Here is a 26140-nt window from a genome sequence, read left to right as displayed (position 1 = left end):
GGTTTATGGACTTGTCTTTTAGGAAACCGTCTAACCCCTTTTTAAACTCTGCTAAGCTAACCGCCTTCAGCACTTTCTCCGGCAATGAATTTCAGAGTTTAATTATACGTTGGGTGAAGAAAGCTGAATAGCCCTAGCCTCCTTAGTCTTTCTTCATAGGGAAGTCGTCCCATCCCCGCTATCATTTTAGTCGCACTTCGCTGCACCTTTTCCAATTCTACTATATCTTTCTTGAGATGTGGCGACCAGAATTGAACACAATACTCAAGGTGCGGTCGCACCATGGAGCGATACAACGGCATTATAACATCCTCACACCTGTTTTCCATACCTTTCCTAATAATACCCAACATTCTAGTCGCTTTCCTAGCCGCAGCAGCACACTGAGCAGACGTTTTCAGTGTATTATCGATGACGACACCCAGATCCCTTTCTTGGTCTGTAACTCCTAACGTGGAACCTTGCATGACATAGCTATAATTCGGGTTCTTTTTTCCCACATGCATCACCTTGCACTTGCTCACATTAAACGTCATCTGCCATTTAGCCGCCCAGTCTCCCAGTCTCGCAAGGTCCTCCTGCAATTTTTCACAATCCTGTCGCGATTTAACAACTTTGAATAACTTTGTGTCATCAGCAAATTTAATTACCACGCTAGTTACTCCCATCTCTAAATCATTTATAAATATATTAAAAAGCAGCGGTCCTAGCACAGACCCCTGAGGAACCCCACTAACTACCCTTCTCCATTGTGAATACTGCCCATTTAACCCCACTCTCTGTTTCCTATCCTTCAACCAGTTTTTAATCCACAATAGGACATTTCCTCCTATCCGATGACCCTCCAATTTCCTCTGTAGCCTTTCATGAGGTACCTTGTCAAACGCCTTTTGAAAATCCAGATACACAATATCAACTGGCTCCCCTATGTCCACATGTTTGTTTGCTCCTTCAAAGAATTGAAGTAAATTGGTCAGGCAAGATTTCCCCACACAAAAGCCGTGCTGACTTGGTCTCAGTAATCCATGTCCTCGGATGTGCTCTGTAATTTTGTTTTTAATAATAGCCTCTACCATTTTCCCCGGCACCGACGTCAGACTCACCGGTCTATAATTTCCCGGATCTCCCCTGGAGCCTTTTTAAAAAATGAGCGTTACATTTGCTACCCTCCAATCTTCCGGTACCACGCTCGATTTTAAGGATAAGTTGCATATCACTAACAGTAGCTCCGCAAGCTCATTTTTCAGTTCTATCAGTACTCTAGGATGAATACCATCCGGTCCAGGAGATTTGCTACTCTTCAGTTTGCTGAACTGCCCCATTACGTCCTCCAGGTTTACCGTGAAGTCAGTAAATTTCTCCGACTCGTCCGCTTGAAATATCATTTCCGACACCGGTATCCCACCCAAATCTTCCTCGGTGAAGACCGAAGCAAAGAATTCATTCAGTCTCTCCGCTACGTCTTTGTCTTCCTTGATCGCCCCTTTTACCCCTCAGTCATCCAGCAGCCCAACTGATTCTTTTGCCGGCTTCCTGCTTTTAATATACCAAAAAAAAATTTTACTATGTTTTTTTGCCTCTAATGCTATCTTTTTTTGTAATCCCTCTTGGCCTTCTTTATCTGCGCCTTGCATTTGCTTTGACACTCCTTATGCTGCTTCTTGTTATTTTCAGACGGTTCCTTCTTCCATTTTCTGAAGGCGTTTCTTTTAGCCCTAATAGCTTCTTCACCTCACTTTTCAACCAGGCCGGCTGTCTTTTGGACTTCTGTCTTTCTTTTTTAACCCTCCTTGATGCTGCATAATAATATTAATCCTAGTCACAAGAACTATTTTCTTCCTCTGTCTCTATCTACTGGTAGGAGGACACAACCCATTGGTCTGCACTGGTCTGATAGGACTAAAGGTAAGAAAGTTATCAGAGGAGTGGCCTAGTGGTTAGGGTGGTGGACTTTGGTCCTGGGGAACTGAGTTTGATTCCCGGCACAGGCAGCTCCTTGTGACTCTGGGCAAGTCACTTAACCCTCCATTGCCTGCCGCATTGAGCCTGCCATGAGTGGGAAAGCGCAGGGTACAAATGTAACAAAAAAAAAAGTTATCAGATAAGACATAACTTTTCTATGTACATAGGGTAAAAATATTCAGTTCATTTTTGGCTAATTTGGGCCTTTTTCCTGATTGTCAGACTTTTTTGGATTAATTTCACACATTTCTTATAATAAAATTTTAACCTATGAATTAGCATGCATTAAAGTGTGTTAAATCAATTTAGTGTGTACTAATGAACCAAATGTGCACTAATGAAGGCACATCCTTAAAATAACTAACTGCAAAACAAAAGTTTTATCACAGACAGCCAATTTTTATGTCAACAACATTCTGTTATATGTACCAAGACAGATAGTGAAGTTCATATACATTTGTATCTCTATCAATGATTACTAGATTACAAAGAGGTCAGGTTTCAAAAATTTTAATTTATATGGTTAACTTCAAAGTTAAATGCATAAATATAATCCTGAAACTTTGAGGCCATGAATAAAATCAGTGCAATAAAAATGGCATAACAGAAGGTAAAAGAGTATGCAAGCCTGGACTTAAACATCGAAAACCTCTCTGGACAGTCATTTAACCAAAGCACTGGACAGGTCTATGTCTGGATAAAACTAAGTGATTACATAGAGACAGGTTGTAAGGAATTCCCAAGGAAGGAGGGAGCCTAAAAGTAAACCGGATAGCACCTATATTCAACGCAGTCTGACTTTTTAACATTTATGTGAACAAATCAGACTGCAAAAATAGAGTTCATTGGCTAACTCATCCAGTACATTTTAGGACCATATATTCAGTGGTCTGACTTCCCCATTTAAATCGGCTAAACACTTGCTTGAAAATAATTGGATAAGCATCGGGATATTTTTAAATAGAAAGCATCCTTCCATGTATTGGCCCCATTACATTTTAAGTAGAGACAACTTACCACACAGTAGTTTCTACTTGGCTATCATTTAGTTGGCGATTATCCAGTTGAGCAAAGAGAGGAAAAAGAACCTGAATACCTCCAATTGAATGAATTGCACTGTGAATGGAATGTGTAACTATAGCTTTCACATCCTACAAAGAGACACAAAATACAATCGTTAATCTTTCATCAACACATACAAAACATTAGAAAAAATTAACAGCAGTATGAACACGTGACCATCTTTGGGGGGAAAAGGTGACTAAGTCACTAAAAACAAAAAATGAGGTTTAAAAATATTCTGTTAGAGCAAACAACTTGTAATGCTGCAGTACAAACCCCACCCTATTCTGTGAAAACAATAAAACCTTACAGAAGTTTAAACATGTTACTTTTACAGAATGCTTACGGATCCATGACATGAAAAACTAGCCACTCTCAACATTTTGGATCTGCTACTTTAATCACCTTTTCCCAGAGATAGTCACATATAGGATCCTTAATTTACGGTGATTTTCATTCATCATTCCTAACATGAATGTTATTTTTCACACAGATTTGACAAAATATAGATGGCAAAGTTTGAATAAATTATTACAACTAAATACATCAAAGTACAGTAAGAATTAAAACCAAATGGGCATAATTTATGTAAATCTTGACAAAAATATATAAAATGATGTACTTTGAACCAAACTGTACCTGAAGCATAAGTGCATGTGGAGAATGCACAAAAATTGAAGGATTTTCCTTTGGTGATGACTCAAGGCATAGCTGAGCATCAGTAGCTTTTGCATTATATGTGAAGGCAATATTACTTGCAAGCTTTCCATCATATAGAACCTGTTTGTGGTGTTCAGCCAGATGAATGTCACTCTCAGATTTAAATTTGAATGTGCTCTAATAAGAAAGAGAAAAAAAAATGAAGACCACTTTGAAAAGTCTGTTGTACTTTGATTTTCAAAGACAACTGACCAGAATTTATGGTTCTATAATATTGAAAGGGCTCAACCTTTAACAAGTTACTCACCTGTAGAAGGTGTTCTCTGAGGACAACAGAACATATATTCATACAATCTGGTGGTATCATCTGACAGAGCCCCAATGCAGATGCAACCCAGCACAGTATCATACCATAGCAAAAAGAAATCAACTCCTAGGAGAGGAGGGAGAGACGTAAGAATACATGTCCTGCTGTCCTTAGAGAACATCTGCTACAGGTGAGTAGATTCGCTTTCTCTGAGAACAAGCAAGGCAGTAATTCTTACAACTGAAGAGCACTTTTCCAAAACTCATTCAGTCCATTTTTTGTCAGTTTTGAGCTATGTGATTAATTTTGTTCATCAAGGCAAGATTCATTTGCTGTATTTTATTCTTGCGCCTAAACTCATGGTTTTCAAACCAGTCTGAGAGAGGTGCAGGAAGTATTCAAGCAGGTTTTGTGTAGGGCAAGGGAAAGGGTCTAGGGCCTTGCCCTCACACCAGAAGGCAAACCTCCTCCACTTAAAAGTATAACACCTTTTGGTGGAATCTTTTTTGGAAGCCAACAGGACTTTGGAGACATTCTCAGGCAGCTGCAGAGATACAAATTCTACATGCTCAACATCCAGGCCATGAGGGCCAGGGACTGGAAATTAAAAATGCAGAAGATTGCTCATTATGAGTGTCAGAAAGCACTCAAAAACCCACCTCGACCACTAAGGTGCTAGGAAGATCATGGTCCCCCGATCGTGCTTGAGTTTCAGCAGAGGTTTCCCTGTAAGAGAATGAAGGATATGCACACAGGAGACCCTCTTCCCAATGTCAGAGAAAGGCATCCAATGCTAGTCTGTCACTGTGAAGAAACAGTGTTTTTTAAGCCTGTAAAATGTATAGGATATTTTCATGCACTGGTTATGTTCTGAAGTGTATTTCTCCTATTTGGCCAGCAGATGGTGCATGTTTATGCTTAAAGCTGTTACAGAGGACTCTTCCTTTTAGTTGGAACACAGATAATAGGAAGTGCCTGTAGTGATAAAACCAGTTTTTATTTCTTCTGCACCTGAATAGTCCTTTGAATGAATGGACTCTTGAGCTCTTTCCTTCAATGTAATATAAACTACCCCAAGTACCATCTGCTTCCAGTTCAATATTTGGAATACGCTAGCCTACCTGCCTCTGGCATGGGCGAATGCTCTCATGGCCATCACCATTCAGGTTCACAGCTGCCAGCAGGCCATGGCTTGGCAGATGGTGTAGTTAACTGGCTGCATGGCCTCCACTGCATGCCACTCCCAGGCTCGCCTCCATTTGAGGGGCACTCAGTAGACCATTGCTTACCAGTAGTGTCATGCTGAAGAATAATTCTGAGAAATCATATTAAGGGTTAATTCTGTTAAAATCTGGGGTTTAAAAGTGGTGTTTGAATTCTAGCTTTTTACCTTGCAAGCAAGATAAAGGAATGCAGGCTGGAATTAATTACTAGAAGTCTAGTTTGCCGGGCTGGGTTAGAAAGGTCAGAGACAGGAATTTCTTTCACCCTTGTGAATAATGAATGCTAGCTCAACATTTGTATACTGTTAGGCATACTGTAGTTTAAAGCTGAAATACTATTTCAGAAGTTCTTGATATGTAGATTTTGTTATAAGAAGATAGCTTAGATATATAGACCATTATAAGTATGTAGAATATGTCTTATAAGGATGCTTACTTTAGAATATGCTGTATTCTGTGTAAATTAATAATTCTGTGTGGAATGTTTGTATTATTCTTTGTCTGACGTTCTAAGCAAGGACTGCAGTGAAGAGGTCAAACATGTGTTTTAAGTTATCTGCAGTTCTGGCTGGTTCAATGTATAAGCTGATAGGTGAAAGAGGTCAGGACTAGTCAGCTCTCTTCTCCTTGATTAATTATAGGTAAATGTAGAAATGGTCCTGAATGCCATTAAGTAAGATTGGCTTTTGACCCCTTTAATGAATGCCAGAGTTTAGTTAGCAGTTAGTACTAGGAATATGAGAAATCAATCATAATAACATGTAAGAGACTGGAGCCCAAATGTCTGGTGTAAGGGGCCCCAGGTCACAGGTCAGTTTAGGATGTCTGGAACCTATGTAACTGATATTTTTAAAGTAATGATTGGTTGAGGCCAGGTAACCAATCTATTCCTTAACCAATTGGAGAGTAAGGGGGGGCTAGGCTAGGAGGGGGATAGAACAGTATTTAAGTAGGAGCAGAAGGAGCTCAGAAGAAAGGAAGGAGAGCTGAAAGAAAGCTGGAAGACAACAGGAGAGAAAGAGAGCAGAAGGAACAGACAGAAGAGAAGAGAGCTGAAGAGGACAGACAAAAGCCATAACATCCAGAGAGCTGAGAGAGAGAGAAGAGAGCTAGAACTGATGTCCTGCTTTGTTTGCTGGCAAATAAAGAAGATTTCTCCCTCATACTGGTGTGTGCTGTCTGACTCCTGAAGTATCACAAATTCCTATCTCAATTCCTGCAACAATTCTTGGTGGCAGCGGTGGGATGAATCCTGCATTAATCCCAGCACCCAACTGACTGGAGAACATTCGCCGGGTATGTATTTTGTATTCTGTATTGTAATTCTAGCTAGAAAATTGTAAATCAGCCCCTCAAAAATTGAGGAAGGAGAGCCTGATCAACTCTCAGCGAAGGCCCTAGTACCTTCTAGTCGCGGGGACTAGAAGCGAAAACGCTTGAGCTTATCTGTATCTGAGAAATCTGAAATTGTTGGGTGGGATTTTCTGTATGGAATGTGTGATGCTTGAATGTTAAAAGAGTGGGGACCCCTTACCGCAAATCCAAAAACTCCCTCCCTTTTGTGTGTTGTAACTGTAAGCATTATGGGTGGGACATCATCTAGACAAATTGCTACCCCCCTAGATTGTATGCTTAAGAACTTTAAAAAAGGATTTTTAATTAATGACTATGGACAGACTTTAAGCTCAAGTACTCTAAGAACCTTGTGTGAAGTTGAGTGGCCATCTATGGGAGTGGGGTGGCCCCCTAGTGGCAGCTTAGATATTGAAGTAATCCGGAAGGTCTACAGCATAGTTGTAGGAGAACCAGAATATTCTGAACAACTCCCTTATATAGATTCCTGGGACAGCCTTGTGACTGACCCTCCCTCGTGGTTGAAAACTTATATGGGATCCCCAGTAAAATTCATGTTAGGTCGTGTTCAAAGAAAGATTAGAAAATCTAAACTAGAAGAGGGAAAGAGCCCCAGGAAGCCTACCACCCAATCGGTGGCTTCCGCCCCTACCCTGTCCGAGAAACCCATACTCTCTGATGACCCCTCAGACCTTGAGCCACCACCTTATGGCCCATTGTTGGGGTTCCGTGCCACCCCCAGAGATCCACGCCGCCCAGCCCAAGCCTCTCCAGCACAGGCTTCTCCGGATAGTTCTTCCCCTCCTGTGCCACACCTGCCACACCCTAGGTTGGACTTTTCACCCAGTCTCTACCCTTCTGTGCCACATCCTCTCCTGTTAACCTCTGAAGACCCGCTTTGGGTTCCACTCCCTGACTCCTCAACTCCTGACAGCCCAGCCTCTCCCTCTAATACCCCTACCCATTCATTAGGGGCCCGGCATCCCTTTCAATGGACTGAATCACCTGTGACCACCTCTCAGTCAATGAGTACCCCTCCCCATCCCTCAGGGGTTCAACCTACCTTCACTGAATGGGTTAGACCCGCTGCAATTACTTTTGAGCATGATAGGAGGGTAGCTCCTAGCTCTACCTCAGGTTCCATTCCCACCTCCTCGAGAGTTCTGCCACTCCGACAGGTAACCATCACTCGACCGGATCCTAATAATGAGGGTCAGGTTATACAGGCACAGGCCTATCAGTATGTACCCTTCACAACCACCGATCTCCTGAATTGGAAGACGCATTACCCCTCTTATACTGAAAAGCCTCAGGCAGTGGTGGACCTAGTGACTAGCATTATGGCCACCCATAACCCAACCTGGACTGATTGTCAACAACTTCTCCTGACCCTCTTCACAACTGAGGAGAGGCGGAAGATTTTGCAAAATGCTGAGGCCATCACGCGAGAGCGTGTCCCCGGGGGGACACAGGACCCAGAGGGATGGGTTAGAGCTCGGTTTCCTCGCGCAGCTCCAGATTGGGATCCAAATGATGGGCAGCACTATGAACTGTTGTCTGGCTATTGCCGGGACTTACTGGAAGGTATGAGGAAAGGCATAAAGAGGCCCATTAATCTAGCAAAGGTCTCTGAAATTCTCCAAGGGGCAACTGAATCCCCTGGGGCCTTTCTAGAGCGACTAATTGAAGCCTACAGAACATACACCCCATTTGACCCTGAAGCCCAAGAAAACCAGAGAATGGTGAATAGCGCATTGGTGGCCCAGAGTATGCCAGATATCCGGAAGAAGTTGCAGCGTCAGGAGGGATTCGCAGGGATGAATACCACCCAGCTAATTGAGATCGCAACCAAGGTTTTCATTAATAGAGATCAGGAGGTGCGCCGAGAGGCTGACCGGAAGATGCAGAAGAAGGCCGACCTTTTAGCGGCAGCCATTACTAATTCCACCCTTAACCGAGGTCGACCTCTAGCTAATGGGAAGCCAAAGTGGGACCCCGGACCACCAGCCAGGCCCCGAGATTCCTTCAATCAATCCCGGCCAAGGGGGGAGAATCCCAGACCAAGATTGGAGAGGGATCAGTGTGCCTATTGTAAGGAAAGAGGGCACTGGAAAGATGAATGCCCCCAGAGGCGCCAGGGACTGAGAAGGGGACCAGGAGATCGAGGAAGCCGAGGCCGAGTTCGAGAGGGAAGATATGAGCCTCCTGAATCTGACATCATCGGGATAGCCGAGATGGCAGAAAGGGACGAATAGGACAGACCGGGTTCCTACAAACTGGGCTCCCAGGAACCTATGGTCAAGTTAACTATAGGGAGCCGCTCAATTCCATTCATGATTGATACAGGAGCTGAACATTCTGTTGTGACGGAGCGATTAGCGCCTGTGTCTGGAAAAACTGTCCGAGTGGTGGGAGCCACGGGGGTGCAGAACCGGAGGCCCTTCCTGACAACCCGTAGATGCCAATTAGGCTCACACACAGTCACTCATGAATTCCTGTATATGCCAGACTGTCCAATCCCTTTGTTAGGCCGAGACCTGCTGTCCAAGCTTAGGGCCCAAATTTCCTTTGACTCTGATGGCCAGACTTCAGTCTCCTTTCGGCCCCCGATATCCAGCCCTAAGGGTATATTGAGTTTCTGCTGCCCTCTTGAAGAAGAATGGCGGCTGCATCAGTCGCATGGCCAAGTTGACCTACCCCTGGCAGACAGCTTTCAGGTCAGTGGGGTATGGGCAGAAGATAATCCCCCAGGGTTGGCCCGAAATATTCCTCCTGTTCATGTAGATTTATTTCCAAGTGCCCGGCCAATCCATCTTCGCCAATACCCAATTCCCAGAAAGGTTCTGGAAGGGATTCAAGCACATCTGAATCGTTTGTTATCCCATGGAATTATTCGACCTTGCCAGTCTCCATGGAATACGCCACTATTGCCAGTTCAGAAGCCAGGGACTGAGGACTACCGGCCAGTCCAAGACTTACGAGTGGTTAACAAATCCACTATTTCATTACACCCTGTAGTGCCTAATCCATATGTCCTGCTAGGATTGATACCTTCTGGAGCTACCCATTTCACGACACTAGACCTAAAAGATGCCTTCTTTTGTATTCGGGTGGCCCCCGCCAGTCAATTGCTTTTTGCCTTTCAATGGGAAAACCCAGTAACAGGAAGGAAGCTTCAGTATACATGGACCCGCCTGCCACAGGGGTTCAAGAATTCCCCCACTATTTTTGGGACAGCCCTAGGGCAAGACCTTAAGACTTTTAAATCTGAGCCTTCCAGGCGAGTTTTACTCCAGTATGTAGATGACCTCCTGATTGCAGCAGTGACCCAGGAAGAGTGTTTTGAGGCTACCAGAGAATTGCTGGAGCTACTCTTGGATGCAGGCTATAAGGTCTCACGCTCAAAGGCCCAACTTTGTCAGTCAGAAGTGAAGTATCTGGGCTTTTGTATTTCCCAGGGAAGTCGGAGACTGGATGCTAGTAGGAAGCAAGCAGTTGCTGCAATTCCCCAACCCAAGTCCAGAAGAGAAGTTAGGGAATTTCTGGGAGCAGCTGGATTCTGCAGAATTTGGATTCCAAATTTTGCACTGATGGCAAAACCCCTTTACCAAGCCACAAAGGGGGGTGAAAAGGAACCATTTGAATGGGGACCTACAGCTCAACAATCCTTCATTGCTATAAAGAAAGCCCTACTCCAAGCCCCTGCGTTAGGCCTTCCTGATGTGGAGAAACCTTTCTCATTGTATGTCCACGAGCGACAGGGGGTTGCTCTGGGTGTGCTGACCCAGATGATGGGATCCTGGCAGAGGCCTGTTGCATACCTGTCTAAACAGCTGGATGGAGTGGCTAAAGGATGGCCAGCCTGCATGAGGGCCATTGCAGCAACAGCCTTACTGGTCCAGGAAGCTGATAAGTTGACTTTGGGGCAAGAACTGGTTGTTAAAGTCCCCCATGCAGTTCTCACCCTCATGGAGTATAAGGGCAACCACTGGTTTACAAATAACCGTATGGTTAAGTACCAAGCCAGTTTGTGTGAGAATCCACGGATACACCTGGAAACAGTGGCTACATTTAATCCCGCCACTCTTTTGCCAGCATCTGAGGGACCACCAGATCATGACTGTATCCAAACTATGGATGAAGTGTACTCCAGTCGACCAGATCTTAAAGATGTGCCTTGGAGGGACCCAGATGTAATTTATTTTACAGATGGAAGCAGTTATGTGGAGAACTCTAAGCGACTGGCAGGCTATGCTGTGGTGACAGAGGACAAGGTGATAGAAGCAAGAGCCCTGCCCCAAGGAACTTCAGCCCAGAAAGCAGAACTTGTGGCCCTCATACGAGCTCTGGAGCTAGCAGCAGGACTGGTGACTAACATTTATACTGATTCTAAGTATGCCTTCACAACCCTACATGCTCATGGAGCTTTGTATAAGGAAAAGGGACTCATAAATGCTGCAGGCCAACCTGTTAAGTATGGACCTGAAATACTTCAGCTGCTAGAGGCTGTTTGGGCCCCCAAGAAGGTAGCTGTCATTCACTGTAGGGGACACCAAAGAATAGATACTCCAGTGGCCCGAGGGAATCGCCATGCTGATCGGGTGGCCAAGGAAGCTGCTCGAGGACCCCCAGCAAGTACTGTGACTCCCCTGTTCCAAATTCGATTGCAAGAATGGACACCTATGTATACCCAAATGGAAGAGAAATGGGCTCAAGAGGAAGGTGCAGTAAGGAGACCTGATGGCTGGTTACATCTCCCTGATACCAGAGTTCTGGTGCCACGCCACCTAGCTTGGCCTGTAGTGTCTCAAGCTCATGACCTATCACACTTAGGGAAAACAGCACTAGCCCGTCTACTCAATCGAGTAGTGGTGCTGGAAGGATTGGATAGTCTGGTTGCCACTGCCTCTGCCCGATGTACTCTCTGTGCCCAGAATAATGCTCGTCAGGGACCCCGTATTCCACCAGGAGTTCAGTCTAGGGGACTAACACCCTTTGAGTCCCTAGTTATAGACTTCACAGAAATGCCCAGGAGCGGTAGGCTCCGATATCTCTTGGTCATGGTCTGTACCTTCTCTGGGTGGGTGGAAGCATATCCTACAGTCACTGAGAAAGCCACAGAAGTAGCTCGAGCTCTCCTTAGGGATGTCATCCCCAGGTATGGATTGCCCCTTGCCATAGGTTCAGATAATGGTCCCGCCTTTGTTGAAGCTACACTTCAGGCCCTGTCCCGCGCATTGCGCATTACCTGGAAATTGCATTGTGCCTATCGTCCCCAGAGTTCAGGGCAGGTTGAGCGGGCAAACAGAACCTTGAAAAATAGCCTAGCAAAGATTTGTCAGGAAACCCAATTGAAATGGCCACAGGCATTGCCACTAGCCCTCTTCCGCCTCCGATGCACCCCAACTAAAGGAACAGCCCTCTCTCCCTTTGAAATTGTGTATGGGAAGCCCCCAGCCATTTTACAGGGAATTAAGGGAGACATAGGGATTTTAGGGTCTGCCCAGGTGCAGGAGCAGGTAGCCCTCTTGGGAAAGATAATTTCTGAGCTTCAGTCTTATGTGAGAGAAATAAACCCTGTCCCCTTCCAGGCTCAGGTACATTCCTTCCTGCCAGGGGATAGAGTTTGGGTGAAAGATTGGAGGCTTCAGCCTCTGGGGCCCCGATGGAAAGGACCTTTTACTGTTTTGCTTTCTACCCCTGCAGCTGTGAAGGTCGCAGGGATTACTCCATGGGTCCATTGGTCTCGAATTAAGTCTGCTGACCAGACTGAGCCCAGCACGGATCAGACGGAGCCTAGACAGTGGAGAGCAGAAAGAGATCCAGCGGAGCCATTGAAGTTGCGCTTGACCCGAACCAAAGAATCTACTAGCTGAAAAGAAGGGTCAACTGCATACTGCAGGAGCGGCTGAACTTCGGCTTCACACTGAGACTCTTTCTGTCCAGATTCTGGCTTTCTTGGAATTTGAAAGCTTGATCCTTGTCAGTTGAGGGTCTATCCCAACTGGTATAAGAACTCAAAGACTGAGAACACTATATTAGAGTAATCTGTGATTAGCACAGACTGTTGAAATATTATTGCTTAATTAGTTTGCTGTATTTGTTTTAGATTAGGAAGAAAGAAAATGTTAGTAGTTTGGATGCTTTTGTTGTTTTCTACTCCTTGCCTCCTTGTTCCTAATACCCCAACTCGCTCCAACCTTTGGTTACACTCAGTCCAGGAACTAATTAGCCAGGCAAAGATTACTTCCCCTTGTATTGTGTGTTCCCGATTTTCTCCTTATACCACAGATGTCCCAGCTGTTCCTGTCCCTGTGCAACTCCCAGCTCTTATACCTCCCTACTTTTCGAGTTCAGGTCCTTGGAGCCAGGATTATACTTGGTGGTCCTTTTATAATGCTACTTCCCCCTCTGAATCTTCTCTAAGGCCAGTTTTTACGTCTCCCTATCCAGCTTCTGGAGTGTTTTGTTTTACAAGAAACATCTCAACTGTTCTTCCCATTCCCTGTAACTATACTAATGTTCTCCCAGAAAAAGGAGAATCTGTGTGGGTAGTTTCTCCAGGTACTCCTATGTGCCCTACTACCATACCTGCAGATTATGACCCAGGTGATTATCTGGCTCCTAAGCGTACCACTGAGAAGACTATAGTGTCCAAGCTTATTTTCTACTTTCATAAGTCCCCGGGGTATGAAGAGTTACTAACAAATGAGCAGCCTGTCACAATTGGGGATTGGCGCCTATGGTGTGCAAAGTCTCCATTTCGTCTTCGTTCCCCCTGGGATAGGGGCTCGCATTATGGGCACCCTAAGTACCCTGTCCAGCCTGAGCCAACATTTATTGGGAACTTTCCTCACCCTCTCCTTGGTCATTACTGGCTCTGTGATAATGTCCTCCACATGATTCTTCCCCCTACATATGATTTTTGTGTATTGGTAACCTTGAATTATTTTCCTAAAGTTATTCCTCTTCTCAAGCCATCATCCCCGCACCGTTCTAAGCGAGAGGCTTTGTCCTTACCCTCCTCCGTTGCCACAGAGGATGAGGCGATTGAATTAGCCCTCCAGTATATTAATTCTACTTATCCTCTGACTAAAAAGAGACTTGTAGCCCTTTCTGCCACGGCCTGGATTCCAATTGGAGGCCCGGTAGCGGGTATTACTGAACTAGGTATGGCTACTCGGAGACTTCAGTCCCTACTCCATGTTTTAGTTCATGAGCTGAATGTGGTAGTCAATGCATTGCAGGATCAAATTAATGAATTAAGTATAGTTTCTCGGTATAATCGTATGGGCCTTGACTATCTCTTTGCAGCTCAGGGTGGTCTCTGCACAGTGTTAAATTCTTCAGAGTGCTGTACTATTGTCATAAATAGGACGCATGTAGTTAGGCATGCCATGGATAAAGTCCTACAGTTGGCTAGCCTTAATGTGGAGGATTACCGAGGAGGATTAGACCTTACCTCCTGGTGGTGGTCATTGACCTCCTGGATACGTCCTTTGTTCATTTCCCTAATAGTCTTAGTTTTAGCAGGGTTGTTGTTTTGTTTCCTGGCCTCATGTGCTTCGGCAGTATGCCGTCGGACCTTAACAAGTAGGGTAATGGTGATTCATAAGTCTATTCCTAGTTAGGATCACTATAATCTCCAGAGTTTGAGTTGTGAGACTTATCTCTGCATAAGCTGATTTTAGTCTCAAAGGGGGGAATGAGGCAGCCATGGGCAAAGAATAATTCTGAGAAATCATATTAAGGGTTAATTCTGTTAAAATCTGGGGTTTAAAAGTGGTGTTTGAATTCTAGCTTTTTACCTTGCAAGCAAGATAAAGGAATGCAGGCTGGAATTAATTACTAGAAGTCTAGTTTGCCGGGCTGGGTTAGAAAGGTCAGAGACAGGAATTTCTTTCACCCTTGTGAATAATGAATGCTAGCTCAACATTTGTATACTGTTAGGCATACTGTAGTTTAAAGCTGAAATACTATTTCAGAAGTTCTTGATATGTAGATTTTGTTATAAGAAGATAGCTTAGATATATAGACCATTATAAGTATGTAGAATATGTCTTATAAGGATGCTTACTTTAGAATATGCTGTATTCTGTGTAAATTAATAATTCTGTGTGGAATGTTTGTATTATTCTTTGTCTGACGTTCTAAGCAAGGACTGCAGTGAAGAGGTCAAACATGTGTTTTAAGTTATCTGCAGTTCTGGCTGGTTCAATGTATAAGCTGATAGGTGAAAGAGGTCAGGACTAGTCAGCTCTCTTCTCCTTGATTAATTATAGGTAAATGTAGAAATGGTCCTGAATGCCATTAAGTAAGATTGGCTTTTGACCCCTTTAATGAATGCCAGAGTTTAGTTAGCAGTTAGTACTAGGAATATGAGAAATCAATCATAATAACATGTAAGAGACTGGAGCCCAAATGTCTGGTGTAAGGGGCCCCAGGTCACAGGTCAGTTTAGGATGTCTGGAACCTATGTAACTGATATTTTTAAAGTAATGATTGGTTGAGGCCAGGTAACCAATCTATTCCTTAACCAATTGGAGAGTAAGGGGGGGCTAGGCTAGGAGGGGGATAGAACAGTATTTAAGTAGGAGCAGAAGGAGCTCAGAAGAAAGGAAGGAGAGCTGAAAGAAAGCTGGAAGACAACAGGAGAGAAAGAGAGCAGAAGGAACAGACAGAAGAGAAGAGAGCTGAAGAGGACAGACAAAAGCCATAACATCCAGAGAGCTGAGAGAGAGAGAAGAGAGCTAGAACTGATGTCCTGCTTTGTTTGCTGGCAAATAAAGAAGATTTCTCCCTCATACTGGTGTGTGCTGTCTGACTCCTGAAGTATCACAAATTCCTATCTCAATTCCTGCAACAATGCGACAGGAAGCCTTGTGGTTGTCATTTCCGTTACTCCAGAGTTGGCCCAGTTGCTTCTCTGGTGGACGATTTGATCCATTTTGACTCTAACTCCCATTCCAAATTCCACCACCTCAGAAAGTACTGACAGTGGATGCATCCAATCTGGGGTAGGAAGCCCATGTAGACGGGCTTCACACTCAGGGACTTGGGTCTGCTTAGGAGGCCAAGTTTCACATCAACCTCCTAGTGCTGTGGGCGATATGGAACTCTTTAAAGGCTTCCACAAGTCAGCTGCTGAACCAAATCATTTTAATCAGTCAGACAAGCAGGTTGCAATGGTTTGTCAATGAGCAGGAGGATACAGGATCCTACCTCTTGTGTCAGGAAGCATTCGGGATGTGACAGTGGGCCACCAGGAACAGCATGGCGCTGCAAGCCACATACCTGGTAAGAAAACAGAACTTTCTTGCAGAGTGATGCAACCGCACGAGGGTCTCTCAAGATGAACATTATCCGCAAGATTTTCTGAGAATGTGGCATCCTCTCTATGGATCTCTTTGCCACTCAACTCAACGATAAGGTCTCTCAGTTCTGTTCCTTTCTTCTGCACCAGAATAGTCCTTTGAATGAATGGACTCTTGAGCTCTTTCCTTCCCTGTACACTTGATCAGCCAATCATTCAAGTAGAGAAACACATGTACCCCCAGACTGCACAGAGACTCTGCAACTATGGTAAGACATTTTGTGAAAACTCTGGGGGCAGATTCAAGGCCAAATGGCAGGATGAGGTACTGGTAGTGATGTTACTCTACTCAAAATCTCAGATTCCTCCTGTGACTTGGATGTATCTTAATATGGGTGTGAGCATCCTTTAAATCTAGAGAGCATAGTCAATCTTTTTTCTGAATCAGAGGAAGAAGGGAGCCCAGGAAAATCATCCTGAACTTTTCTTTGACCAAAATGTTGTTAAGGACCCTTAGGGGAATGGGCTTGACTGTTCAGACCTTGAGAAGGAGGAAAATTCCTCTCCAAGCACTCCCCTGTGTTGAGAACTGAAGAAAATTGCTCTCAGTGGGCAATTTGGGCAATGTAGAAGTAACCGACCCACACAATTTAAAGAAACCACCGGTCTGGGGTTAGAAGGGACCTCCTTTCCTGGAAAACAATTCAGCCTCTCTCTCTCCCCCCCCCCCCCCCCCCCCCCCCGGGTAGGTCATCCAGGACTGATATTTATTCTGGCAATGCTCTCCTGGAGCAAGTCAAAAACCCATCCCTTGCTTTGACTTGGGGAGCTTGCCGAGTTTTATGGGACCAGTGATACCAAGGATGAGAGCACTGAGCTTCGGCTTGTGGCTGAGAGCAAGCAAAAGAGGTAAACCTATGCCTCTGAGAGAAATAGGAGCCTCCTCAATACCCTCCTGAAAGGATATGGAGTGCATTGTATTAGTATGCTTTCTGAGGAGGTCAGCAACCTCTTCCACCTCAGAAGGGACGTCCACCAGCCTCTCCCGAACCACAGGTTCAAGGTCAGAAGCAAGCAGCCAAAAGTCTATACAGATTCCTATAACTAAAGAGAAGAACTGGGACGCCACTTCAAAAGAATCGAAAGTGTCCTCATAAGTCTCTACGGATTCTCACAAGTAAAGCGGAGAGCTGGGACGGCATATCAAATGTGCCCCTAGCCAGGTACATTGCCGCACTCCTCCTGCTCACTGGTCATCTGGAAAAGCTCTGCGGCCTGCTCTGCTGGGAGGATATTCACAAAAGTCAAGCACACTGGACATATATAGGCTCATGTAGATAGGCCTGGATACAGGAAATAAGCAGTGAGGCCTGAAAAGCTTTCTTCTCAAACGAGTCCAGAGTGATAGTGTCTCCCTGTGGGAGCCAAGGAAAGAGTTTTGGAGTTCTTGGCCCTTTTAAGAGAGGATTCGACCATCATGGAGCGGTAAGACAATTGAGCCTTCTAGAATCAGGGAGCCTTCTGGACTCTATACGTCAAGTCTACCTTCTTAGGTTCCACCTGCACCGAGAGAGGGGTTTCCCAGTTCATCTTCTGTGAATCATGCAGGACAATATGAACAGGGACATGCACAGACTCCTTTGGAGAAGAATCGTAGTCCAAGGCATTTAACAACTCAGCCACAGGCTCGTCCTCCAAGTCCAACTAAAACGGAATAGCAGTCGCCATTTCCTTAAGAAAGCCAAAAAACAGCTCCCCTGGTGGGGACTTTCTTCTCTACTGTGGAGAGGGATCTGAGTGAAAAGCTGAGGACCTCTCCTACAAGAAGTACTCTGGTTCCTTCTCAGAAGCTCAGGAACGGTCTGTATCAGACTCAAAAAAATAATCATTGCAGGACATCAAAGACTCTGCCTGCCTCAGTCTATTAGAAGCAGGTCCAAGAACTGATGATGGGCGCCAAGCTGCAGACTGTCCCTTGTACTCGAGGGGAGTTCCTCCCCTGATGTAGAGTGTCACTGCATTGTTCAGTGCTCATACCAATGCCTGGTGAGGCACCAGTGTTGATGAAAGCCTAACAGGCAGGACACGGGCTGCAGGATGGGCTGGAGTGACTCCACAGTTGGTGCAAGCGCCCTTGAGTCCTCTCACCACATCCGACAAAGAAGTGCCCCTGCTCCTCAAGGTGTAGCGACAAAAGGAGGCCCTGCATAAAGCACTACTCTGCATTGTGAACCTGACTTTTTACAGACTTAGCCATTGTCAGATATCAAGCAGAGGCTTGGTACTGTGACAGGACTCTGCCAAGACATCAAGGCTACCAGAAGTAAAACAACTGTCCACAGCAACTTTTGTTTAGTGTGCTCGGGACAGAACAAGAACATCTGTGAAGGCAAGAGCCGGGTTCTTCGGTTCAAAGATACAATACTGGAAACCACCATGACATCTTTGTTATGGACAGCCTGGCACAAGGACCAGAGGAGAGGGTATAAGACCCCATTCCTTGTAGCTGTTATCAGTTAGCTGTTATCAGATACAGCCTGGGATAGCAGCTATCAGCTGGCTTCAAGCCCGCCACAGGATGAAGGCTTGTTAAGCTGTGGCTTCACTTTCCTGCTTATTCTTGCCCGGCTGGAAGAGTTCACTAGCTGCCTGAGTTCCTGATTGTGGACCATCATCAGTTCCTGACTACTGCAGATCCAGAGTTCATGAGTGTTATTTTGTCAGGTTCAATTGCTCTGTAGTGTTTAGTAGTGCTTGCGAGTTAGGTATCCCAATAACTTCAGGATTAGGTAACAGAATGCGTTCTCAACTCCCTTGACAGGTACTTGAACTACCTTAACATCATATTGGGCTATTTTGCATAATCTACTGACTCTCAATACATTTTCTATTGCTTATTGTCTAATAAACAGCTTTTCTATTTTTTAATAATATCTGAGCCTTGTGTTCTTTCCTCTTAGTGTTTAAATTTGGACTGTTCTGAACTAGATTGCGAGTCGGGAGTTTTGTGAGTGCTAATTTACCATTATTTGTTTCTTTATATTTCTCACTCATTGCCATTCCTCTCCTGGGGGTTGGCAAATGTAATTTATCCCTACAAAGGGCAGGCATCAGAAAAGGCTGGGATGGTGCCAGTGAAGAGAAAGCCTGAGAAATTATCAGTGTAGAATTGAAAGAAGAGTCCTGGCTGAAAGGAGTCTGATGCATTGGCACTATAACCACAGATGGTGAGCACTCCTCCCAACAAGGACGCTTCTTGAGTGCAGGCAACAACAATGCTCTGGAGCTCCTGGCACTGTGTCTCAAGGAGGACTGATGAGAATGCTTCTTAGACTTTACCCAATGAATGGCATCACAGTCCCTAGGTGCTGAAGACGACGATATCAAATCCACATATCCTCGATGTCAGGTCCGATGCAGATCAGTCCCGGGGCCTGCTACCAGTGCCCAATGTCGAGGCAGGTGGTGACCTCCTCAGTGATGGAACATTCCCAGTGACCAACGCTCAAGCAGCCATAGGGACTGAAGCTTCCAATGACGAAGTCAATAGACCCAACTTGGAAAGCCAAAAAGTTTCTTTTGCTGGACCTGCCTTGCCTTTTGTGCCCTGGTTCTGAATTTTTAAACACAGAAAACAAAGACATCATGATCAGAGCCTAGGCATACCAACACCAATAGTGGAGGTCCATACTAGAAATTATCCCGTTACATTTGGCACATCTCTTGAAGTCAATGGGGAGAAAACAGCTGCGCCTAAATCAAACGGCTCAATACTGAAGAATAAAAAGAGGACCTCACAGGAAACACCCGGCCTGTGCTCAGGCCTAAGCAGATCTCAGAACCAAAAAAAAATAAAGGAAACTTAAAACTGCAGCAAAACTCAGTAAAAAACTAAATCAGACAGGAAAAAGGATGAGAAAGAAATGAATAAAAGAGGGTACCACTCGTGAGGAAGGCACTTTAAAAGTTGACAAAAATAAAAGCGCTGAGGAGAATTCACAGCAATTCAACCTTTCATCTCTGTAGAAAATCAAAGACACATGCTCCTGCTGGGCAAGAAGGCAATTGTGCATGCACTGCAGGATGATGCCAAAGGCCTCAAAACTATAGAGTGCTGGGTAGTGTCCGCACCAGGGATCAGTTAGATGACATCATCCAATGTTAAGTATTAATATCCTGTTTGTCCTTGGAGAAAAAGCAAAGTTACTTACCTATAGCAGATGCTCTCCCAGGACAGCAGGCCATGTATTCTCACATGTGGGTGATGTCATCAAACGGAGCCGTGTGGACACTGCCTAACACATATTGCTCTAAGAAAATTCCAGCAGCTGCAAATACATGGGTGCCTTCCTGCCCGATGCATGAGCGTAGGTCTATCAGTAATATAGTTGAAGAAGACAACTCAGAGGAGATGGGAGGGTATGTGAAAATACACGGTCTGTTGGCCTGCTATAGGTGAGTAACTTTGCTTTCTCCAAGGACAAGCAGGCCAGAAATATTCTCACATGTGGGAATCCTAAGCTACCAGGCTCACCGAAAACGTTAGGAAAATTGAGACTTAAAACATCGAAGTTTTGAAATCAATTAACCTGAAACTATATACAAACTGGCTGTAAAGCTGCAGCCTGGAACAGAACAAAACTGTGCCTGGCTTGGGCATAAGGGGTTAGACGGTTTCCTAAAGGACAAGTCCATAAGCCGCTACTAAATGGACTTAGGAAAAATCCACAATTCCGGGAATAACATGTATAGAATGTTTGTACGTTTGGGAAGCTTGCCAGGTGCCCTTGGCCTGGATTGGCCGCTGTCGTGGACAGGATGCTGGGCTCGATGGACCCTTGGTCTTTTCCCAGTGAGGCATTACTTATGTACTTAGATGCAATCTGCTAACTGGAAAATGTGTGTTTGCCAATGGCTGCCCCCATGCTGTCTGGATCAAAAGAAAAAAATAAGTTGTGTGGAGAGTCTATGGGCTTTAGTTTACTACAGACAGAAGGTTAAGGCTCACATGCAGTCTGATCCAGTGGTTCCCAAGTCTGGTCCTGGAGGCACCCCAGTCAGTCAGGTTTTCAAGATATCCACAATAAATACTCATGACAGGTTTGCATGCACTGTATCCACCTCATACAAATCTCAGGATATCCTCACTGTGGATATCCTGACAACCTGACTGGCTGGGGTGCCTCCAGGATCAGGTTTTGGAACCACTGCTCTAAGGTATGCAGTGAGCTTTCACCAAAATGGACGCGAGTTCTTGGGAAGAATGTTGGCAGGACGACTGGTTAAGACAGAAATCTGACACTACCTTAGGAAGGAATTTAGGGTTCCTGTGAAGAACTACTCTGTTGTGATGAAACTTTGTGTAAAGTGGATCAGTTACTAGGGCCTGAAGATCACAGACTCTGTGAGTTGAAGTGACCGACAAAAACACACAACAACTTTTCAGCTCAGATATGTCACATAACAGGTATCAAGTGTCTCAAAAGTTGCTTTCATCAGCAGAGTACGAATGATGCTGAAATCCCATGACACAGTGGGAGGACTGACTGGGGGCTTTCTCAACAGCAAACCTCTCATGAATTGAACTAAAGGCTGTACAGATAAGGGCTTACCCCCCTACTTGGAGATGGTAAGCACTGACTGAATTGAGGTATACACAGAGCTGGTTTTCAAAGCAGAGTCAGAGAGTTGTAGGAGCTATTAAGCAGTTTTTGTGTAGAGCAAGTAAGGGCATCTAGGGACGAGCTGTTGCTGCAAACCTGCAAAGTGAGTACAACCCAGGCATCCGCTCTCGCTTGTGGCAGGAAAGCCTGAACTTGCAGTGTATCAAGCTGAGCTCCTATGTATTCCAATTGCTGTACTAGGTGCAGGTGGGACGAGGTAGTTTATAACAAACCCTAGTAGCTCCAGCACCCATTAGTTCTCTGCATGGATTCCTGCGCCCCCTTCTGTGACATGCCCTTGACTAGGGCTATAAAACACCGTGTGGAGTGGAACAGGTAGACGTGAATAATTTGTTTACTGTTTCCAAAAATACAAGGACTAGGGAGCATGCAATGAAGCTAAGTAATAAATGAAAAGAAAAAAAAAAAGAGAGAGAGAAATATTTCTTCAAGTAGCATATCAGGGTTTTAAAATGATTTGGATAATTTCCTAAAAGTCCATAAGCCATTATTAAGATGGACTTGGAAAATCCACTGCCTATTTCTAGGATACCAGCATAAACTCAGTTTTACTGTTTTAGGATACTGCCAGGTACTTGTGACCTGGATTGGCCACTGCTGGAAACAGGATACTGCTTGATGGACCTTCTATCTATCCCAGTATGGCAATGCTTATGTTTATATGTCCAGGTAGAGAAATACAAACTCCCAGTCTGGTAGAAATGCAGCGACTACTTCTAGGTACTTGGTAAAGACCCAAGGGGATGATGTGAGGCCAAAAGACAGAACATGATATTGGTAGCGGTGTTTCCCTACTCAAAATACGAGATACATCCTGTGAATGGGAAGTATCTGAATGTGGGTATAGGCATCTTTTAAATCCAGAAAGCACAGCCAATCTTTTTTCTGAACCAAGGGTAGAAGGGTGTCTAGGGAAATCATCCTGAACTTTTCTCCAACTAGGAATTTGTTCAGGACTCTTAGGTCGAGAATGAGATGAAATCCACTACCCCCCCCCAACCCCAGTCTTCTTAGGAACAAGAAAATACCTGGAATAGAACCCCTTCATTCTTCCCCTGGTGGCACAGGTTCAAACACAGGCATGGATAAGGGCAGAGTGTTCCTCTGCAAGTACCTGCTTGTGCTGAGAGCTGATGAATGATGCTCTCAGTGGGCAATTTGGTGGTCTCTGCCACTAATTTAGTGTGTAGCTGAGCCAGACGATTTGAAGAGCCCATTGGTTAGAGGTTACAGGGGAGTCACTTTTGACAGAAAAAAGTTCAGCCTTCCCCCAACCAGTAGGCAGTCTAAGAAGGTTACTTGGACTAAGACTATACTCTTCTGGAGCCAGTCAAAAGTTCACTCCTTGTTTCTCCTGAACTGCAGGTTCCAGGTCAGAAACACGAAGCCATGAGAGTCTACACATCTCCACACCCATGGCAGAGAGCCTGGATGCAATATCAAAAATGCCATAGGTGCCCCTGGCCACATATGTCCTGTACTCCAGCTGCTTTTTGGTCAACTGAAGCTATTTGGTTTGCTCCTGAAGGAGACAGTCTGAGAGACTAAGAGTACTGCGTGCCTGAAACTTCAGGTAAATGCTCATAAAGAGCTGGTAGGTCCGGATGCAGGCAATGAGCATCGAAGCCTGATAGTTTTCTCCCAAACAAGTCTAGAGTCCGGGCCTCTCTACCTGGGGGAGCTGAGGCATCAGTCCTGGAAGTTCTGACCCATTTAAGGGCCACACATTTTCTCAACCAGTTTCAAGCTCTTTCTTGTGTGCTCATCCAAACAAACAGGGATTCAGAAGGGACAGATAACATTCCATACATTTAATACCGTCTGTTCACCTGGTCCCAAATATCCAGTATAGTGATAAATATCTCTCACATGGTTTACAAGAGATCAGGTGAGGGTATTGTACCTACAGTTAGAATTAACGTTTGTATGCATCTACACAGATTCTTTAGAGCTCTTCAGTTAAGGTTACCTTTTTTAACTCTCAGTCATCTTCACAGAATACTGAAATGCCAACCAGTATCTCATTGGATTCTCCTGACACAACTGTAGAGGTTTTCAATGTTTAGTGTTACAGGATGTTTGGAATATGTCTAGAAAATCTAAAAAATTTTCTGTCAAGATGGGAACACCAGACTGACTGAACTGAAAGTGAATAAGTCTATTATTATTAAGCCGTGGATAATGGGGTGTAGTAATGGATATGAGTATGTATATGTGGTGTAAAAACTGCAGACCAGTTGAGAAACATCCGCATTCAGAATTAATTCACATCAAGATTAAAAACATAAAACCACTAGAAGCCTGAAACGGCCATGTTTCATCCTCCTAAGGGCTGTGTCAGGGGCTGAGAACAAAAAAGTGTGATTGCAAAATGTCACCTACATGGTTTAAAGCAGATCTCTGTGCAGGAGGGTGAAAGATGGCCATGTCGAGCTTTGAGTGTTTTTATGCTTTTAACCTTGCTGTGGTAAATAAATTCTGAATACGGATTTTTCTCAACTGGTCTGCTGTTTTTCGTCATCTGGGATCTTGTGGATCATCTGCCTGTTTGTTTTCTTGGACATTAGGAGTATATATATCCAGGAGATCGAACAACAACTTTTTAATTCGGTATTTTATCAACAAGTGGATGAAGATCCTACTTTTGATTATTAAACAGGGATTCCCTGGTTCTAGAAGAAATTACTCAAGGATTTATTACTCAGGAGAAACAGTTTCTACAAACACAATTCCCATTAACACCTATAATTTATGTTCTATCTAAAAGATGCACAAATTTGCACAACTCCCCCCCCCCCCCGGACACCAAATTACTTCCTCTAAAGGGTCATTGCTAGAACCACTTTCAATTTTTGTGGATACATATTTACATCCTTTTCTCCCTTTGTTGCCTCATGAAAGGAACGCTCACATTATGATTCAACTGGATTCACTTTCTATTCCAAAGCAACCAGTACTTTTAGTCATGGCTGATACTGAAGCTTGGAGGGGCATTTTCGAAAGGATACCCAAGTCAGGAAAGACATCCAGCTCAAAATGTCCAAAACAGACATCCATCTCACACGTACTTTCCAACAAGAAATGCGTCAGGATTTTCTGTTTGAAAATATTTGAGATAGGTGTCTGTGTGCTGAGGATGTCCAGCATGAACAGCCATTTTACGAACTAGGGCATCCAACATATGAACAGCTAAAAAGCAAGGACGTCTGTCTAGCAACATTCTTAGAAAAATGGCTACACAGACATCCACGCAGAGCAGAGGGGCAACTTAAAGGTGAGTGCAGTGGACTGTAAACCAAGGAACCTTGGTTCAAATTTATTTTATTTATTTATTGTTCACTTATATCCCACATTATCCCACTCATGCAGGCACAATGTGGCTTACAAACATTAAATAAAATACAGAATAGAAAAACTTAGAAGAGTATACAAGGAATATGCAGGGGGAGAAGCATCTAACAGGGTGAACTAGCAGGGTAGGAGCCAGGGAGGGTGCATCAAGCAGCGGTATAAAGTGAGGAGTAGGTCTTGGCAAAGAAGTAGGTCTTCAACAACTTCTTGAAGAGGGCGTGGTCCGCTTGAGTTTTAAGGTGTTGCGGGAGAGCATTCCAGTGCTTAGGACTCCAAAAGCGGAACGATGAGGCGAAGATCCTCTTGTACTTGACACCCTTACAGTTTGGGAAGTGAAGGTGGAGGAAGGAACGAGCAGCAGGGTTGGCATTCCTGGGCGGGAGGTCGATCAAGGGGTGCATATACTCCGGGGCAAACCCATAGATAATTTTGTGGGTCAAGGAGCAGAGTTTAAAGGCAATACGCTCCTGAACAGGCAGCCAGTGTAATTTGAACCGTAAGGGTTCGGCATGTGCAAAGTGTTGCTCTCTCAGGATGAGTCTTGCAGCAGTGTTCTGAACTGTTTGGAACTTTTTCAACAGAGAGGCCTGGCAGCCCGCGTAAATTCCGCTGCAATAGTCCAAGTGGGAGAGGACAAGCCAGTGGACAAGTGTGCGGAACAAATCTCTAGTAAGGAAGTATCTGATACTCCGAAGCCTCCACATTTCAACTCTTATTTTGTAATTGTGAGCCCTCCAGGGAACAGAAAAATACATACCGTATATGTAAAGCAGACCACTTCAATAGCTTTCAGGTTTGCAAGAGCACGTATTATTTTTAAATCAGTTTGAATGATTTTCCATGTTCTAAACAGTAGTACCTTGGAGTTGTTCATTTTATGTTTTTCTCATCTTTTTCTCTACTCAGTTGCAAGGAATTTCATATTAAAACTTCCCGTATTTAACAGTGTTTGACTGAAACGTCATTTTGCAGCGATGTTTTCCTTCTGAGCTATTAGAATTTGGAATGCACTTCCTTTATCAATTCAAGCTGAGGCTGGCTATATACTACTGTGTAAAATATTAAAAACTTTATTTGATAAATTCTGATTGTTTTCTTTTAGCTCCTCATGTTATTAAGAGTTCTCTTTTATGTTAACCGCCTTGAACCTTTCACTAGGATTAGTGCAGTCTACAAGTCTCGAATTAGATTAGATATTTAGGCTCAATAGGTATTTTTCTGTTTC

The 26140-nt window shown here is 44.4% G+C and overlaps 1 protein-coding gene across 1 annotated transcript in view; it reads right to left on the bottom strand.

The window, feature by feature from the left end:
• The window catches only part of NBEA (neurobeachin), a 1994973-nt gene that overhangs the window by 1594866 nt on the left and 373967 nt on the right, over nucleotides 1-26140 (bottom strand). Inside the window, 2 exon segments of the mRNA XM_030200381.1 lie at nucleotides 2980-3113; nucleotides 3664-3861. Of these exon segments, the coding sequence (XP_030056241.1) occupies nucleotides 2980-3113; nucleotides 3664-3861 (332 nt within the window).

Source organism: Microcaecilia unicolor, chromosome 4 (genome assembly GCF_901765095.1).
Source record: "Microcaecilia unicolor chromosome 4, aMicUni1.1, whole genome shotgun sequence".
Taxonomy (NCBI): Eukaryota; Metazoa; Chordata; class Amphibia; order Gymnophiona; family Siphonopidae; genus Microcaecilia; species Microcaecilia unicolor.
This window is presented reverse-complemented; position numbering and strand designations above follow the sequence as displayed.